The sequence below is a fragment of the Lygodium microphyllum genome, chromosome 17, assembly GCF_053477565.2.
Source record: "Lygodium microphyllum isolate KBCC chromosome 17, Lygodium_microphyllum_v1.1.10, whole genome shotgun sequence".
Classification (NCBI taxonomy): Eukaryota; Viridiplantae; Streptophyta; class Polypodiopsida; order Schizaeales; family Lygodiaceae; genus Lygodium; species Lygodium microphyllum.
Genome location: NC_141151.1, coordinates 140,220,625 through 140,240,080, shown reverse-complemented (window position 1 = coordinate 140,240,080; position 19,456 = coordinate 140,220,625). Strand labels below are relative to the sequence as shown.

Sequence of the window (19,456 nt, the reverse complement as noted above, 5' to 3'; positions counted from 1 at the left end):
TACTCCAAGGGAGTCATGGTTATCGCTCCAAGAGGCTTAGACCGGCTCCGTGTAGCGAAACGTTTGTCCATAGGGATAGCCTCGGGCAGTAGGAAATGTGGGTGCCAGGGGGGCTCTAGCCATAAATTGCGCATTATTTCTAGAACCTGACGAGCCCCTTCGTGACCCAGGATGGGATCCTAGAACCCTAAATACTAGTTACAAGGGTGAAATCTTGGTGGGCAGAATACCCTCATGGAATTCTATATATCTTTCGCAGGGTCAAAAAGATGAAAATTGTAATAAACTTCCAATATAATAAAGAGTTTTTTTAAACTCAAGGGTTGTTTGAATTGTGTGCGTGTCCATGAGATAAATTACGTGAAGGAACCTGTGATTTAATGGACTAATTAAGAAAACTGGTTGTATATGTTCCAATAAATGTGCTATAGATAATAAAAAAACTTAAGATGATTCCATCATCAAAGAAAAGCGGGTGGGTGTAACGGGTTTGTCCAATGGTAGGGTGGTCCCAGTTAGCTAGGAGGTTTTCTAAATCAGCAATAGAAATAGGAAGATGAAATATTGACCAACTAGTTATTAGGTAGAATCGGGGGACAGAATGGGATTTTGCCTTATGGGCAGGAGGGTTGACATACCGCACTCCCCTTTGTCTCCCATTCTCTTCAAACCAAGTGCAATGGCAAGTTCACTTATTGAGTAATCATGTAGAAGTGGGAACTCAAAATTAGTGATGCTAGTTGGCTCTTAGGAGACCTGCTTGATTTTAGGATCCCAAAAATTCAAGTTGATCCCAGTAAGTTCATCGGTCGAATTACATCTGTTGCGATGTAGACCCAGTGGGGTCTAAGTGACAAACCCCATGATGTTCCAAGGGAACACCGAGTAGCATCATTTGGAAAACCTACTGATAGACTACAAAAAGGTGCACCTTGAAATGAGCCTGGTGGACACCTCATAGAAAATGCTTGATGGCAATAACCTCCAATACTAGAAGATGTAGATATGACAAGTCTTAGTGCAAAAGAGGCAAGTTAAACCATTGAAGCTCGAGGGTATAAAGGATGGGATTTATGATGAAAAGGATTAGGCAAGACTTGATGAGCTATACAAATCTACTTTCATTCTATCTCATTATCAAATGAGGTCTATTTTAATGTCATTAAGACTAAGGGTAGTATTTACACATTATGGAAAAGGATTTGTGATCTTTATGACAAGGAAAGTCCTACATCTAAGTTATACTCGTCATTGAAGAAGCTTGTGGATCTTCACATGAGGGACAAAATGGATATATATACTCATTTAAATAAGTTTCATTCCATTTTCAACCAGTTTGTATCATAAGCATTGAATTGGAATACAATATCAGGTGTTTTTTCTTTCTTGTCACACTGCCTGAGTCACGGGACACCTTTTGTATGGCTCTAACTCATCCCCTTGAGGGTGGTTTTAAATGTAATGATGTAGAGAGTGCTCTATTGACAGAAGAGGCAAACATGAAGAATATTAATGCAGCCTACACTTCTCATGCATGGCTATTAGAGGAAGAAATGGTGGTAATGGCAATAATAACAATGGTAGAGACTCATAATCTAATAGGAAAAAGTCTCAGTCTCATGGAAAATCTTGCAATAAGTCCTATAGATGTATGCCCTCTTTGATAGGTCATTATTGTGGGCAATAGGGTCATATTCAACACAATAATAGATGCAACAAAAAGGCAAGGGGAAAATGGAGGATAATGCAATGTCTGATGATCACAACATTGTCCATAATCATTAGTTGATTGATGCTTCATTTAATTGCTCTCAATGTTCACTACTTGATTCGAGAGCTTCTTTCCATGTTCCTCTACATCAGGATCAGTTTTATAACTATCGTAGAATTATAGATTCTGCGATACTATATGATATTGCATTGAATATCATTGATATTGGAGATGTTAGACTATATTTTTCTTCATGTAGTTCTTTTATTTTGCATAATGTACCCATGTACCACCTTTGACCAAAAGCCTAATGGATAGTTAGACAATGTAGGGTATCATGTCTCTTTTGGTGATGATTATGTATGGAAGATTACCTACTATGGTCACCTTATTTTTTCTTGTAGTGCCAAGGTTGGGAACCTTTATTTTTTGTTTGTATTTGTGTCTTTTTGTTGGGGTAAAAGGCCCTTGGGCCTGCCTATGTATAGTGAACACCCATATCCTTTATTCATATATATATGAGATGGTGCAATAATAAGGTTGTCATATATCATTCTTGATAGCACCTACATTGTGTGTGCTCCTCTCTCCCGCATCTTCCTCTTCTCCTTCTCCACTGCCATTGCATCCATGGTTGCAGTTATTTAGATACCACATGCATTGTTATGGCATTATCGCCTAGGCCATATGCACCACAGAGAGATGGAGATCTTGTCTCGTTCAGACTCATTGCTACCTCCTATGTCACATGCATATTTTGATTCTTGCCCTAATTTCTCTTATGGTCCTTCCAAGGCCCTTTGGCTCATGGTGATCGTGAGAGGCATAATCCTCTAGATCTTGTCCATTGTGCAATTTATGGACCTATGCCTATCTAGTCACTTGGTAGAGCTTCACATTTTGTGACCTTTGTTGATCACGCTACCCATTGTGTTTGGGCTTTTCCCTTGGTATGGATTGAGGATGCCTCAATTATGCTTGACAAGTTTATGGATTTTGCCGGTTCCAGGCCTAAATGCTTGCAAATGGATTATGAGAGTCATGCTATCTCTCCTAGCTTTTAGTCCTATTGTCAGAGTTCTGGCATTGATTTCCTATGCCCACGATATTACGAGATTGCTCATGGCATGTGCCTGACTCTACAGGCAAAGGTTGCTTCTAAGCTTACCACAGCTGGGTTATCTTATGGATTTTGGGATGAGGCCCTTATGATGGCAGTCTACTTGCTTAATAGGATGGGTGGCGTGATCAATGAAGGTCACAAAATGTGAAGCTCCTATGATTACTTGAGGATGTTTGTTGCCAGGAATTTGTATGTATGCCAAATATGCCTATGTCACACAAATGTATCCTCCTTGGTTATGGAGATGGTGACTTTTAGGCTTATAGGTTATGGGATTTGGATGCCCAGCAGGTTATACATAGCCGTCATGCTATCTTTTACGAGATGGAGACATCTCTCAAGCCTCTTGATGCGTGTTTAGTGCGCTTTATGGTTGATGCTACAGTCGTATGTCGGTCTTTCACTTCACTGAGGCCACATACTATCTTGAGACCCCGTATGACATGTGTAGTATGGGACACTAGCCCTTCTTCTATGATTGACTTTGGAGAGTCTATGTGCTCTTAGTTGTCTCCTATGCACCATGCTGATGCTATGTGCTACTCTAATGCTTATGCATTACAGCCTTGCACTCATGAGTTGTGCTTGCTTCATGAGAAGCATTCTTGGACTGCTCCGTTGTATGGAGCTATGGGATCGCTTATCTCCTGGATGTCATGGACTTGGGAATGCTTCACTCTTCTACAGAGGTTCCTGATGCTTATTACACAGCTCGCTTTTCGATTGAGCGTTGGGTGAGATGTCATGATTCCTCACCTTGTCTCTTTTCTTTTTTCTTTGTTTTTTCACTCCCTGGCCCATCGGCCTTTTAGTGGGAGGTTGTTGGGATAAAAAGCACTTGGGCCTACCTGTGTATAGTGACCGCTCATATTCTTTATTCATATATATATGAGATAGTGCAATAAGGTTGTCATATATCATTCTTGACAGCACCTACATTGTGTGTGCTCCTCTCTCCCGCATCTTCCTCTTCTCCTTCTCCACTGCCATTGCATCCCCTTCACTCTTGACCATGTACTGGATATCATAAACTTTCCACATGTATCTTTATGACATTGTCACCTTGGGCACATATCTTTGAAGGGGTTACATTTTGACTCATGTGATCATTGTCTTTATGGCAAGTAGACTCGTAACTCATATAAGAAGTCTAGTTCTATGTGCATGGGTGAGGCTCTAGCTCTTTTGCATTCCGATATATATGGTCCCATGCCCTATTAGTCATTGGATGTTGCAAAGTACTTTGTGACATCTATTGATGATTATTTATATAAGGTTTGGGCTTGTCCTATTAAGGAGAAATTGAATATTCTAGCTACATTTTAGCACTGTGTTGCTCTTGTTGAGAACTAGTTTAGGTATAGGCTAAAATAACCAAGGTCTGACAATAGGGGTGAATATTTCTCTAAGGAATTTGATTAGTTTTGCAATGAGAAAGGTGCAACAATTCATTACCCCGTACAATCTAGTACTGGGCATTGGATTGGAGTGGATCAAACAATGGAGTGCTAAAGTATCAAAGTGCTTAGGGTCATGGAGTGTGACTATTCAGATCTATTTGTTCATAGTTCAAATATGTTTATTTTTATTACATTGATGTATTCTTTGATATGGATGTACTCATTGTATTCATGCTAAGTGAATTGTTGTATTCTCAGAGCATTATAAACAAGTGCTACCTACTCTGATGTATCCTCTGATGTATTATATATCATGAAGCTTTCTTCATTTTGGTGTATTGTCTATTCTATATTTTAGTTTTGTGCACTATAAGTGATTTGTTATGTTTAAACACTTCGATATTGGTTTTAGATATGGCATGTTTTAGGGTTTGATGTTTCTATTTTTACCTAATTACACTTGGTGGGCAGTGATTGTAGCATAGGCAATGGTGTTGGGCGACTACTTTAGAGGTTCCTTCCATTTTTAGCAATGACAAGCTCGAGGATGTTACTCCATAATGGTCTCAACTATAGTGGTCTCACTCGATTCCTCTAGTTTGTGATGCACCTATGACTTGGATCTAAAAACTCCATTAAAGCTCACCAGCAAGTTGTTTGCCTCTTTTACTTTGATTTTGGTCTTTCCTATCTCATTGACTGGTTTTTCTATTAGTATTTGGATGGTGGCTCACACTCAACCCACCTATCGTATTTTCTTGACATTTTTTGGGTCTTCCTTTAATGATCCAAATGCTTTCATGTGGAAAATTGAGGGGACTAATATAATGAATTTTCCTACATTGGTGGATGATGCTCATAAGGTGGTGGTGTATAAATTGACCCTCTGGAAGAAGGTGGTAGCATGGCTAGGAAAAGATCATGGTTGGGCTACTTAGTCCCTAGTTCAAGCAACCTTTGCACATTAGTTCCAAAAAGATTGACCTAGAAGCTAGAATGGTTGCATAAACCCAACCAATATGATTTTATTGTGTAGGCTTATATGGCCCAATTCAAGGTTTTGTTGGTGTGAATTACACAAGCATAATAGCTAGCTGGGGAGATGCTTCATGCTATGTATATCCATGGTTTTCATCTAGAGATTTAGAAGGATTTGGCTACAAAAAATCTAGCTACCAATACTTTTGCATATTTCCATCAGGTACTCTCAAGGCCACCATGGTCCTTAGGAAAAGTCAAAAAGGGAAAATAAAAAAGACCACTAATTTTGTTGCTAAAAATTGTGGTTTGAAGTCTAGTGATTTAGATTGGGAGGTGGACTGAAAGGAAGATAGTGGAGTAATGAAGAAAATGACTTTAAGGAGGAGGGTACTAAGAAGCTCAAAAAGTCTAAAAAAGAAGGCTGATGGGCGATGGTTCGACCATACAGGAAGGGGGTTCCGTAAAAGCAACGGGAAAAACTGCGTCATTGATAGGTTCTTCGACAGATACAGGTCTTGTTGTCAATCAGGAGGGTAATCCAAAAGGAACTTTCAAAATTTATTCAATTTTCCATTTTGTAAGCATCTTGGAGGAATCTCAAGCTCTGGTGCATAGGAATACATGCATAATTTTGCAATGGGTTCACGAAAGCAGTAAGCGTGAATGCGCCACAAAACAATCCACATAATCTCATAATCGCCTATGGTTTACCATAGTCTTGTTGGTGTGGGATTTGTAGGAGGATAGTTACATATTATATGTATGTCTATATCAGTACAATGCTTGGAGTTTGATGGTCCTTACATGGGCATGGCAAGGCAAAGGCGGATCACAACCTTCCAAATGGAATACCTCGGGGCCATCCACACCTTCAGTTTGGGCAATTTCTTATATCCACCAAGATTATCTATCTTTTGGCAAGGACTGCTACGGGTGAGGAAGAGGTGAAGGAGGGCGAGGGGAAACTTTCTACCATGGATATAAGCAATATTTCTTTTGGATGCAAGATGAACACTAGAGAGGAGAATGCCAAGAAGCCTAGGTGTATGATGCCCAAAGGAGCAAGGTTAGAATAAGGCATCCACGCCTTTAGTGAGTACTGTGCAAATTGAGGAAATTCATGAGTTGGAAGTCAATGTACTAATCTAGTCGAATAAGAAGCTAAAAGCGGCACTAAAGACACTCAATGAGGTTTCATGGGTAGATCAAGAAGATGTCCACCATTCGGAGATGGCTTGGTCTACAACAAAATTGGAAATGATGGGAGATGTTTAGAAGATACCCTCATGGGAGGAAGGAAATTTTCTCATAGCCATAGAAGGAGTTGAATCCCCTTGCATGAGGCAAAGGGGAATAGGGTGTGAGAACCCCTAAGAATTAGGGGTGTGGAATTAGGGTTTCGTGGCTATAAAATATAAGGTATGGAAAACCCTAAGAATACACATGAATCATCTTTTGTTTTGAGTCTCTTCATGTTTCTCTCTCTCTCTCTCTCTCTCTCTCTCTCTCTCTCTCTCTCTCTAGTCCATAATGTCACAAAGAGACTTGAACGAGAGAGGGACTTCACATATCTCAATATGTATCTAACTATATCCAAGTGAGGCTTTCTAGGTATCTGCATAAACTAATTGACGAGGCCTATTGAGAAACATAGATTTTGAGCAAGGTTAGCTATGGAGGTTGGAAGTCAACAACAAGAAGCATGTTGATATAGAGTAGACACATTGACTATTACTTAAGTGAACTAGGTTCCAAGATTAATTGACTTAGACTTATAAACACAATCTTGAGTGGACATGAGAAGAACTGAAAGTACAAAGTACAATGGCATTCATATTCAAACGATTATCAACTACACTCTTCATAATTGTAGGATGGTACCACTTTTCTCCATTGTGCCTATGGGACAAAGGAAATGACATTCATATTCAAATGATTGTCAAGTATACTCTTTTATAGTTGTAGGATGGTTCCACTTTCCTCCATTATGCCTATGGGATAAAGGAAAATCTTCCTAGAGTGAGCTGCATGTTCCTTTCCTAGCTATTCCATACAAAGAGACACATATGGGTGTGATTGCATATTTCTCAACACCCCTCCTCAATCAGAACCTTGCTAAGTGTGGGCATACCATAAACATGGAAAAATATCTAGGGGCTATTACAAGGCCTCACTAAGTGTGTAGAGGACGTGGTGCATAGGCTATATGGGCATACCATAAACATGGAAAAACATCTAGGGGCTATTACAAGGCCTCACTAAGTGTGCAAAGGATGTGGTGCATAGGTTATATGAGGAGTATAAGGCCTATGATAAGAACATTAAGGCAAGTACATACAATACTCTAAAAAAGTCCATTTTGAATAGTAGGAATAGAAGGATTGATGAGGCTTGTCCTTCTACTCTTAAGTATCTTCTTCTTCTTCTTCTTCATGGTCTTTATCTTCTTGAATAGTTGCAATGTCAGCTCTTTGTGATCTTCTTCTAGTAAACAAAATCTTCTCAATATGCTTAACTTTGTGACAAGAATCACAAACTATATCCTTCTTCTCTTTATCCTTGTCCTTGCTTGCTTCTCCCCTTTGTTCTTGATCTTCTCTTCCAAGGAGAGAGGCTTTGATGTCCACTAGCTTGTCTTTGGCATGTTGATCAAGGTGGCTGAAATCTCTTCATATTATTTTGATTAAATCCTTAGTAGCACTTGGATGCAAACACCTTCACTCATTCTTGCAAGTTGAGCAAACAATGTTTCCATGTAGCATAGATAAGTAACAAGAGTCATATTACTCTGCATCCACATTAAAAACTTCTTGTTTGACCAAGGATCTACAGCAATGACTATATTAAGATCACTAAGAGAGCTAAGATGTATTGTGTCAAAGGACACAAGAGCATCAATGCTAATCAACACTATTTGAGTATCAAGAGATACTATCTTGAAGCTTGATGTGGATTTGTAATGCTTGAATCTTTTAGTTGAATCCTCTTCTTACTGATAGCTTGGCTAGAAACTGAGTGCTGCAATAGATCAGAATGGCAATGACTTGGTTGAGCCAAGGGAAGTGAGAGAATAAAGATATTTTTTACTTTAGTAAGAATGGCTATGGCTACCTTTAGGGTTTTTGGACAGGCGATTGGTTTTTCTATTGTAACAGCTCATAACAATAAGCATTTTCTACAAGCTTTGGTTGAGAGAGAGCTTGTAAAATAAGCTTCAAATGCCCTATAACCATAGGATGAATCGTGGATTGTATGCATAACATTGAACATATGGCCATGAACAGGCGCATTTCTGATAGAGCAAAAGGAAAAACCACACAATGCTGGAGTTAGGGAGGCTAATTATCGTCGTGAGAGATTGTTGTCGAAGTGAGTTGCAACTTCTTTTGCATTTAGGGTTTGCACTCCTTTTGTGTTTTGTGTTTAGGGTTTACTCCCTTTCTTGGGAATCCTATCCACTTTGTGGGCTCTAGGTTGGTTAATCATCATTGCATGCTTCAACCTTAGCCTAATTAGACCAAGTCTAAGATATTCTAATTACAAATATATATGCACAACCCACACAACAGTTGTGGGTGCGACGAAAACAATGTCAACGAGTGATAGATACAATATGTACGGGAGTAATTGTCACAAAATAATACATCCATGATAATGTGGTGATGTCTATAATCCCCCAAAAAATAGTAGCTGACACTTGTGCTTTTTGTAGCCTTCTCAAAATACTGGGGATTTTGCAACTTTGTTACTTGGAGTTCCTATCCTTCAAATTGGTGGTCAATTGGTCTTGTGATTTTGCACTAAGTGCAAGTGGTGAAATTATCAAATTAGTGGTTGGATTCTTCTCTCAACTACTATGGTCTTGGAACTTTCTTTGAATAAGTCAAAATGATTCAAAGGGGGCTTAGGACTCATGGTAGCTTGGTTGATAATATTTTACTCTTATTGGACCCTTATAATGATTGAAATGAAGTACATGATGATGGAAACTTTGGTTGGATGATTTTTTCCCTAATGACTTGGAGTGTGTCCTATGTAGATGTGAAAGTGACTATTGTAGTTGTGCATTATGATCCCAAATGACCTAAGGTAATGTTAGCCCAGTGTGTGTTGCAGTGGTTGCCTAGGTGCTATGTGCAATGTGTGCCACATCCTTGCAATATCTTGAGGTGTTACTTAGTTTAACAATCTCCTTGTTGAGTTCTTAAGTCATTAAGATATTTACTTCAAATGCTTGACTTCAAAAACTTTACAACACTTTGATTCAAAAACTTGCAAGAGTAAACAAAATCAAGCTTTCTTCCTTTCCAATGCAATGTGCATGGGTGCAAGAAATTCCTCAAAGTATCACAACCATGTCATGCTAACAATATGGCAAGGATGGTAGTTTGATGCAAATACATAAAGCAAGAGGTTCAAATTTAGAATGTGAGTAAGACAAGTATGAGTGAGCCTTGAGGCGTAGTGTGTGTGTAAGTGGGAGTGTGAGTGATTGGTTAGTGTGAGTGAGTGAGTATGAGTGAGGGATAAGTGAGGTATGAGTGTGAGTGAAGGATAAGTGAGATGTGAGTGTTATGGGTGAGCCTTGAGGCGTAGTGTGTGTGTAAGTGGGAGTGTGAGTGATTGGTTAGTGTGAGTGAGTGAGGGATAAGTGAGGTATGAGTGTGAGTGAAGGATAAGTGAGATGTGAGTGTTATGGGTATGAGTTATTGTGGATATGAGTGAGTGAGTATAGGTATGAGTGTGAATAAGGATGAGTGAGTGGGTATGAGGGAGTGGGTATGAGTGAGGGATGAGTGATGAGAGAATGAGTGTGAGTGAGTGGGTATTAGTGAGGGATGAGTGATGAGGCATGATTATGAGATAATGAGTGAGTGTGAGTGAGGGATGAGTGATGAGGCATGATTATGAGATAATGAGTGAGTGTGAGTGAGGGATGAGTGGGTAGAGATGAGAGAGTGAGAGTATGAGTGAGGTAGGTATGAGTGAGTGAGTATAGATATGAGTGTGAATGAGGATGAGTGAGTGGGTATGAGTGAGGGATGAGTATTGAGAGAATGAGTAAGTGCGTATGAGTGAGGGATGAGTGGGTAGGGATGAGTATGAGAGAATGAGTGAGTGTGAGTGAGGGATGAGTGGGTAGAGTATATGATCAAAGTAATGGTACCGCTATCTCTTCTTCTTCTTCTTCTCCTTTCTCTTCTCCCTTCACCCCTTATTTTCTACCTTCTTTTAATACTTTTTCCACCATTAGATGAATTGCAAGATTTCCAAGAAGACACAAAAATTAATAGCATATGCGCAACCTTGTCACACAAGAAATCCAACAAGGAGAGTATGAGTTTGCATTTTGTGTTTGAGATTTGAGATTTGAGTTTTTTCTGTGTGTTTTTCTTAAGCACAATTTCAATCCAACAAACCAGTTTCTTCCGATTCGACCTGGTTGTTATGACATATGTCTGGAGATATTTGCCATGCTTTTGAGCAGAGAAATCATTGATTTTTGGAGTCAATTTATTGGCATAAATCTGAGGACTAAAACCATCCTATGTAAAGTTTACTTAGTATGCAATGAGTCAAACACTATCTAATTTAGACTACATTAAATACATAGAGTTGCAGAGATGGCAAATCCTAAAAGTACTAATAACATAACTCAAATAGTGGGTGAAATATTAGACAATAACAACTATGCTATCTGGAAGTTCAGAATGGAGAATTTTCTCATTGGCAAGGGCTACTAGGACTCGGTTACAGGATGTGGGGGGTTTTGTCAACTTCTTGTTCACGCCCCCCCGCCCCCCCCCCCCCCCCCCCCTTTTTTGAACCCCCCCACCTGCCCATTTTCTGGAAAACCCCCCCCCCCCGCCCCCCCATTTTTGACCCCCCATATTTAAACCCCCCCAAATTTTACCCCCACCCCTAGCTTTACCTCCCACCTCCAACTTTAACCCCCTCCCTCTAAATTTGGCCCTTTTCCCTAAATTTAACCCCCTCCCTACATTTACCCCTCCCCTTCTCTTCCTTTACCTCACCTCCCACCTAAGGCCCCTGTCCCACCCCCTCCCTCCGCCCTTTGCCCCTCCACCCTTGTTTGCCCCCCTTCGTGCGCCACGGTCGATCTTTTGGTGTCGATGTGGCTGTTCACGTTTGTTCACGCGCGAGGACGCGCGTCTGCCTTGTTCGTGCGGTAGGGTCTTGTAGCCATTCGTACGTAGTCACAGTCATCAGCAGCCATTCATATGCAGTCACGGATACTTCAAATCCCAAAATCTCTAAAAACACATTTAAAAAATCAAATATTCATTAAAATTTAATTAGAATTAAAAAAATTACAAAAAAATTTCTAAAAAATCTCCAATATTTCTGCAAACAATTGAAATATTTTTCAAACTAGAAATCTCATATTTTTTTTTGCAAAAAATCAAAAATCAAAAATTCTTTTCAAAAACATTAAAAATTGGTCAAAATTCATTAAAAATTGATAAAAATACCAACATAATTTCAAAAAAAATTTAAAAAATTCCATAAACTCCCATGTACATTTTGAGAATATTTGACCAATTGAAAATGCTTCCCTAAGTTGCCAAAGTATTATTTGAAGATAAAACTTTGATTTTGATGCCCAAATTCATGTAAAATTCATTTTAAATCTAAAAAATGAGCTGAATAATGTGAATTAAATCTAATTATCTTTTTGACACTTGATGCTCATGATTAGTTGCTGAAATTTCATGTTCACATCCTTTTAAAATAATAATACCAAAATATATTATTAAAAAAATCATAACCATAAATCCCAATCAATTCAACATCCCAACTTATCCATCTTTTTGTTTTGGTCATACGTATCATTTGTTTCATTATTTTTGGTCAACGTGTTAGTTGTTTTTTCGTTTTTCTGTATGATAGGACAGTTATTTTTAGTCGACCTTTTGTCCATTGTGTGGAGTATTTGTGGATTGCACCTTTCCTTTTATTTTTTTGGAGACGTGCTATCAGACTTTGCAGACAACCCCACCCATTGCTAGGTTTTTTCTCTTTTTTCCTCCATCACGTTGCACCGTAACACACATGTAATTGTAATACAATCAACCGACTGTTGAACCCACCAAATAAATAGAATGCACTTCATTAATTTTTAATTTAAAAGGAACTCAACTGTTAATTGTAAAAGGAACCTCGCCGTTGCACGAGCACATGGCACAATAACCCACATAATTTTCTAAAATAGATCCACCGTGCACGCGCACACGCGCTATAGACACAATTTATTTTTAATTAAAATGAACCCCCGCCGTCACGCATGCATGCGCTTTGTGCCACCTTAGGGGAACGGAATGGGACTATGCCTTATGGGCAGAGAGGTCAAGCTTTGTATCCCTCTCGTTTCCCATTCTCCTTGAACCAAGTGCAATATAGATCCGCTTCGACCCTGATGTTTCTGCATAAAGTAGATTGAACGGCGTTTCCTAGTCGAGGAATTATGTTTCGACAAGAAGCAGGGTTTAGGGTGTCTTCTTACCCAAACCAATCCTAATTGCACTAGGCCGACAATGTTCGGTCCTAGGGATTCCAACTCAATCCGAGTTTTAGCATTTGATCGAATGATCCTTACGGTAGAAACCCTAGATCGTTATTTGCATGAGCATCCAATTGACCCAACATTCCACGAATGTGGGTAGGACCTTCGGGTGCCTTATTCGCAACCCAACCAAGGGTCCGTTGTTCTTCCAGTTCTAACCAAGTTCAGTTAACACACTTGGCAACGCAAGATTCATCATCTAGGCCTTCAGGATACAGTCTAGATGCATGCGTCCCTTCCATTTCTCTTAGTGAGGTACTATGCATAATTTTCTAATCATCCTTACCCATCATGCTCATGGTGCGTTTAGTATATTTGTACATCCTAAATGACCTTTAACTCTGGCAACGAATATTTATTCCTAATGCACTGGATCACATGTGACTTGCATAGATGTCGACTCTCTATGCATTAATGGTTAATTAATAATGAAATGCAATCTAATTTGTACATGGTTAAAATGAATTCGATAGTGTTCACCCATCCACATTCATTGCACCATAGGTTTACACAATGCGTCTACAGGGGTTGGAATTTGTTAAGTCCAAGATGTTAGTCTTATTCATCTGTCTTTATTCTATTGGTCCAAGTCTTGGATTCTGTTTGAGTTTGGTCATTGTTTGGGGTATGGTGTGTTTGCATTTTTATTTTTGATTGTTTGATTTCATGGATCAGAGTGCCTGCTTGTTGCATAGCATGAAGCTTTCGGTCGCACGAGTGTGTAGGTCATGTCAAAATTTTTCCGTAGGATGTGGATTGCTTGGGGAATTTTGGTCCAGTCTAGTCATTTGTCCTTTTTTTAAAATATTTTGGTCGTTTGTCAAAATTTTTCCGTAGGATGTGGATTGCTTGGGGAAGTCTGGTCTAGTCTAGTCTGGTCGTTTGTCCTTTTTTTAAATATTCTTCTTGGTGTTGATTTGTTTGGGTTTTGCATGAAATTTTTTGTCTTTTTCCTTGGTTGTGTGTGTGGGTTTTTTGTTTAGTCTGAATGGCATCTACCTCTATTCCTCCTATTGTCATCCAGCATGTGTCATTGCCGGTGCATGACTATGCTCTTCTCCTGGAGGCGGATTGCATTCACTGTGCTGGTTTTCATCCGTTTGTGGCTTTGAAGTTTCCACCAGTGGACAACATGATTTGCTACTCCTTCCTGGTATCCTACAAGAACTAGTTTGGCTTGGTTTATAACCGACGCTTTTGCTTATCCACAGCAAATATCAGTGATGCATTGTGTTTGCCTCTCTCAGCGTCTTTCGTCCCTAGTGGAAATCAGTTATTGACAGCTGAGGAGATCCTTTCTCTCCTGCAGATAGAAACCTCAACTCCTTTGGTTTCCAGCAAGGTTATCACTAGTTTTGGGGTTTCTGTAGCTCACATCTCCTCCCCGGTATGGAAATAACTTTGTTAGTTTTTGCAAGATAGGTTCATGTCAGGGAAGCCTGCTTCGAAATGTCTCTCCAAGGAGGTGTTCACTGCTTCTATTAGGATCCTGGAGGGAGCCAAGTTCAACTGGGTAGCATTCATGCTCGCGAAGATGGATCATCATTTTCGGAGAGTTCGGAAGGGTCAGGGCAGTAATGTCTCCTACGGTGTTTTTCTTCAAAAGATTATCTCCCTTACACCTCCTCTTGGTGGTGTCCCAGTTCTTGATCTTGCTCCTCTTCCGAAGCAGCCTCCACCTTCTGTTCCAACTCCTCCTCCATTATAGCCCAATTCTGATTTGGAGGATGAAGCCCCCTGCCAGATTCTCTTGCAGTAAAAGGATACGTACTAAAGGGCTCCTTAGTCCTGTTTCTATTTCAGTTTCTGATTCTTTTGCACAGGACTCCGTTCCTCCTGTTTCTACCAGTTCCCTTCCTTCATTCTTGTCATGTCCTAATCTATTTGCAGCACAAAGGGATGGGTAGTTGGATAAACAGATCCATGCTTTCTTACAAACAATGTTAGCTGGACCTTTGCTTCCTTAGCTAGTTTCTGGTATCCAGCTACATTGGAGACTTCACTGACGACTCGTCTTCAGTCCATTTACATAGGGGTGTATACTTACAGGACAAAGTGGATTCCCTGACTAGTCAATTGAGTACGGCTTTGGAGGATCTAGCATCTAAGAAAGCCGCCCTAATGGATATTCACAAACAAATGATTGAAGCTACTACCCTGATGGATTCCCAGAAGGCCACCATTCAGAAGTTAGAAGCTCAAGTAGTTACCCTAGAAGCAGAGAATGTGTCCTTGACTAAAGAGAAGAATTTTGCCCTTGAGGAGATGATTGACTTAGCCAGTAGGCTGGGTACTTGTGAGGGTCAGCTACAATCTTCTCACGAAACTGTTGAGTCACAGAAGAAGATGATTACAGAGCTTAATCAGAAGATTGTTACTCTTTCTGTTCCTCCACCTCTTGTGGTTTCTTTTGTAGTATCTTCCAACGAGGAGCTTGACCAGTTACATGAGAAGGTGAAGTTGTGTAATGGTTTTTCTGCTAAGTTAGAATGCCTTCAACAACGTATGAATTGTGTGCAGGATGATTTTACTAGTTATGCTGAGCTGGTGTCACCCCCACCGTCTTTCTGGATCAAGTATAATCAACAACGTTTTTCCTTGTATATCTCTTTGAGCAATGTGGATTTAGAACCTCCAAAGGATGGGTGGCAGAATTTTTGGTCTGGAGATTTGTTAAAGTCTGTGTTTGATAGATTTGTCGATGAGCTGATTTCGCATGAAGTATAGTTGTTGTCTTTCATGTATCTTACGGGGCATTTGCAGATTCCCGATGAGGAGGATTTCAATTTGTATGTGGGAGATGCCATCTTACAAGCAATGATGTATGTGCACTTAGCTGAGCTCCTACTAGCAGATAGTTTGAAGCATTATCATGAGCAGACGTCTTGGTGTAGAGGACATGCTTGGCATCTACTTTTGGAAGATGTTGCTTTGGAACCTCGTCGTCTATTCATGAATGTACATGGTATAGCTGCAAATTATATGCTAAATACAAAAGAATTTGTATAACTAAGGTGGTTATTGGATAATAATGCCTAAATTTTGTATGCAAATATCTCATATAACTTCCAGTGAAGCTCTTCTTGTGTTCATAAGAATCCCATGATTTATATTATAAACAGTAAACTTTTTGACATTCACCCCCTCCTAACCTACACATCCTCCGGCATGTGCCATTTCATAAGATTACAGGTCAAGGAGGGTCTTCTTCTTCATCTTCATTCTCTAAGTCTTTTTATTCCTGTATGTCTTCAAGTAGAGGACTCATATCTATGTCATCAAGTTCATAACTTGAAGATTCTCTTCTTTTGAAGAGTTTGATTCGTTTCCCAGCTATTGGAATCTTAATCATGGTCCCATCCATTTCAGCCAAAGAGTAAGTAGCATTATTATGTACTACTTTTACAACATATGGTCCAAACCATCACTTGGCTAACTTCCTATGAGCACTATATTGATTTTCCAGGCTGCTATCATAGACAAGAACCCAGTCATTCTCTTAAATACCTCTTGGATGGAGTCGATGGTGCTTATCAAACCTCTTCTTATTCTTTAATCTTGCTGTTTTTAGCCTTTCAATGGCTATTTTGACATCTTCTGGCCTTCTTTCAAGTTGCCTTATGCGTAAAGACAACAATTCTTCCCTGTTCATACCTTCATCCCAAGGCAAGATACTCCATGTGACAATGGATTCCTCAATAGGCATAATAGGTGGCTGTCCATACATAAGTTCAGTTGGCATATATCCTGTCACTGCACTATGGGTTGTTCTATCAGTCCATAATGCAAATGGTAGCATTTTAGGCCATTCCCTCAATTTTTCTTTACATGATTTTGCTAAATTTTTAAGAATTGGTTGATGACCTCTTTCACTCTTACCATTGCCTTCAAGATTGTAGGCTGAAGTAAGAGATAGCTTAATTCCCAATTGAGCAAAGAAATGGCGAGCTTCATCAGCATCCAATTCTTCTCTATCAGCAGTTACTTTAGCAACACATCCATACCTGCAAAATACTTCTTCAAGTAAAAATCTACAAATAGCATGAGTGGACTTTGTTGTCAAGGCCTTTCCTTCCACTTCATTTGTGAGATCTTCTCTAGCAAGTACTAGATATCTCATGTTCCAAATTCTTGTAGGCATGGTTACTAAATCAGTAACCCATCTATAGTGAATGGATAAAGGATAGGTAGGCTGAAGCCCATCTCTATGCTTTACCATAGAATACATTTGGCAAACATGACAAGACTCAACAAAATGCTCAATGTCTTTATACATGTTTTGCCACCAAAATTTCTCTTTTATTTTGGCAAAAGTACCCCATATGCCTCTATGACCAGCTAATAGGCTTTCATGGAATTCTTGCATGACCTGTCTTTGTGTCTTTTTTTCACCTAAGACAGGAACAAGTGCCCTTGCTTTCTTTTTTGCATGCCTCCAAAGGTAGCCATCTTTAAGAAAAAAACCATAGGCTTTTCTCTTAATTCTCTTGAACTCTTCATGAGTTCATTCTTCCTTCTTTGTCATAGTGCTCAAATATTGGCCAATTTTTAGCCAATCATATGCATAATATTCTTCTTTAAAGTGTGAACAAACCATAACAAAACATGGAATATGTTGTTTACTAGCTGTCCATTGTCCTTCTTTGGTTGATTCATCCTTCTTGCTGATGTAAAAGTTGTCTTAACAGCTGAACCTGTTGTTCTTGTTGTAATTTTTGTTGTACCTACATAAACAGCTTCATTTATAAACTTTGATTCTTCTTCATCCATCATTTCTTCTTCATCCATATATCTGGCACGTGAAAGCATGTCAGCAACTGGATTATCTCTACCTGCAATATGTTTCAAATCAGGATTTAAGGATTTAATATAGGCTATCCATCTTAGCATGGCTATGTCAGGAGTGGAATAGTTGGCTATCATGCCCAAGAGTGGAAGGCAATCTGTCTCAACTATAACATGTGCGCCCATGAAGTACTCCCTGTCACATTTTAACGCAATTACTACTCCCCAAAGCTCTCTTTTAATTTGAGCATACCTTCTTTGTCGTTCATTAAGAACCTTTGCTCCAAAGCGAGTCAATTGAGGAATATAATCCCTCAATACTTTATGCATGGCATTCATCATGTGAGCTACTGAATTTGTAGCCCCTTGAGGTAGAGTACACATGCGGACTAGGCCAAGAGGTGTCTTCATTGTAGTAATGTCACGGCTTTCCAAAGCAAGCTAAAATTGGTCGTAGCCTGAATATAAGTCTCCCATGGAATAGATTGCCCTGCCCGCAAAAGCTTCAGCAAACTCATCCACAATTGGTCCTGATCCAACATTTCTAATAGTAACTTTATTGACGCATTGTAAATCTTGAATGAATCGTAAAGATCCATTCTTCTTCGATACAGTAAACCATCGGTTGGAATATGGAGCTCAAGATGGCTCCAATATTTGCATTTTTATGTTTTCATTTTAAAGTTCCAATAACTTAAGCAAATGAGCCCTTGGAACCGGAATTGGTTTAAGATTCCAAGGCACATGTGGGACCCTAAAAATTACCATTGGTGCCACAATGCTTGGATCTACACAGCCGATTTCATGCGGTTGAAATGAAAAGGCTTTACCATGGTTCTTTAACATCTGCATGAAGATTTGTTTTTCAGCCGCGGCAAGAGGAAAGAGTCTTCACCAATTTTCAGCTTTTGTAGACTTTCAACTGTAAATTGGTGACCAATATCTTGAGGATCACGAAGGCTTGGTTGTTTGGATACCCTTTCTGCCAATCCTTCACTTTCAGGTGGTAGAGGAGTTGCTACCGGCTTGATCTTCTTATCAACTGTTTTATATTTTGTTTCTACTCTTGCTTTATCCTTGTTTGGCTGTCCAATAGCTTCATAATCTGAAATTCTTGAATTATGTCATACATATCCAATGTACATACCTGTATGGACTGATTTTCAGCTTGATTTTCTGCATGAATGGCTATATAAATTTCAACCATTGTATCATTATAATTCATCCCATAAAATAGTCCTGAAATTTCTTCATCTTTGGGTATAACATCAATTTGCTTCAGCTCTTGCTCTATATGACTCAAATACTTTCTTTCAGCCCTATTCATGGCTGAAAACTGTTTATAACAGCCCACTCCATTGGCTGAAAAAACCTGAAAATCAGCTTTTGGCCTTGCCTCCTTCATATGTGGAGACAATTTTTTGTAACATGATGCACTGCCATAGCCTCCACTTATAGCAGCGCTACCCGAAAACCCTTAAATTCTTGGGCATTAGGAGGAACAGGATGATCTCTCAATCGATCCCTATTCCGATGGTGATTAACATAGACAGTTAGAAATTGAATAGCTTTATCATTATCCTTGCTTCTTATCGGAGCATATGATGAACCATCATCAAGAGCCTTTGTCTCTAAACGAGACTCGGAAATAAATGGTCGTCCAAGAATGATTGGATAATTGCAGGAATCTTGAACAAAGAAATGAAATTCATCTTTTACATTACCAATAGTAACTTGTACATAAGGACATGCTGCATAAAGATCGCGAGAAGAGTTATTGGCTGCCTTCATGCGCCATCCTGGGTCCACATCAATGGGCCATCCACCATTCTCATAGAGACTTCTTGACATAACATTGATTTCTGAACCAT

At 39.4% G+C, this 19,456-nt stretch overlaps 1 protein-coding gene across 1 annotated transcript in view; it reads right to left on the bottom strand.

The window, feature by feature from the left end:
- The window catches only part of LOC148022412 (protein ROOT INITIATION DEFECTIVE 3-like), a 73,351-nt gene extending 58,848 nt beyond the window's left edge, over positions 1-14,503 (bottom strand). Inside the window, exon 1 of the mRNA XM_087696863.1 lies at positions 14,423-14,503. Within this exon, the coding sequence (XP_087552989.1) occupies positions 14,423-14,503 (81 nt within the window). The remainder of the gene's footprint in view (positions 1-14,422) is intronic.
- Positions 14,504-19,456: the final 4,953 nt, after the last annotated feature.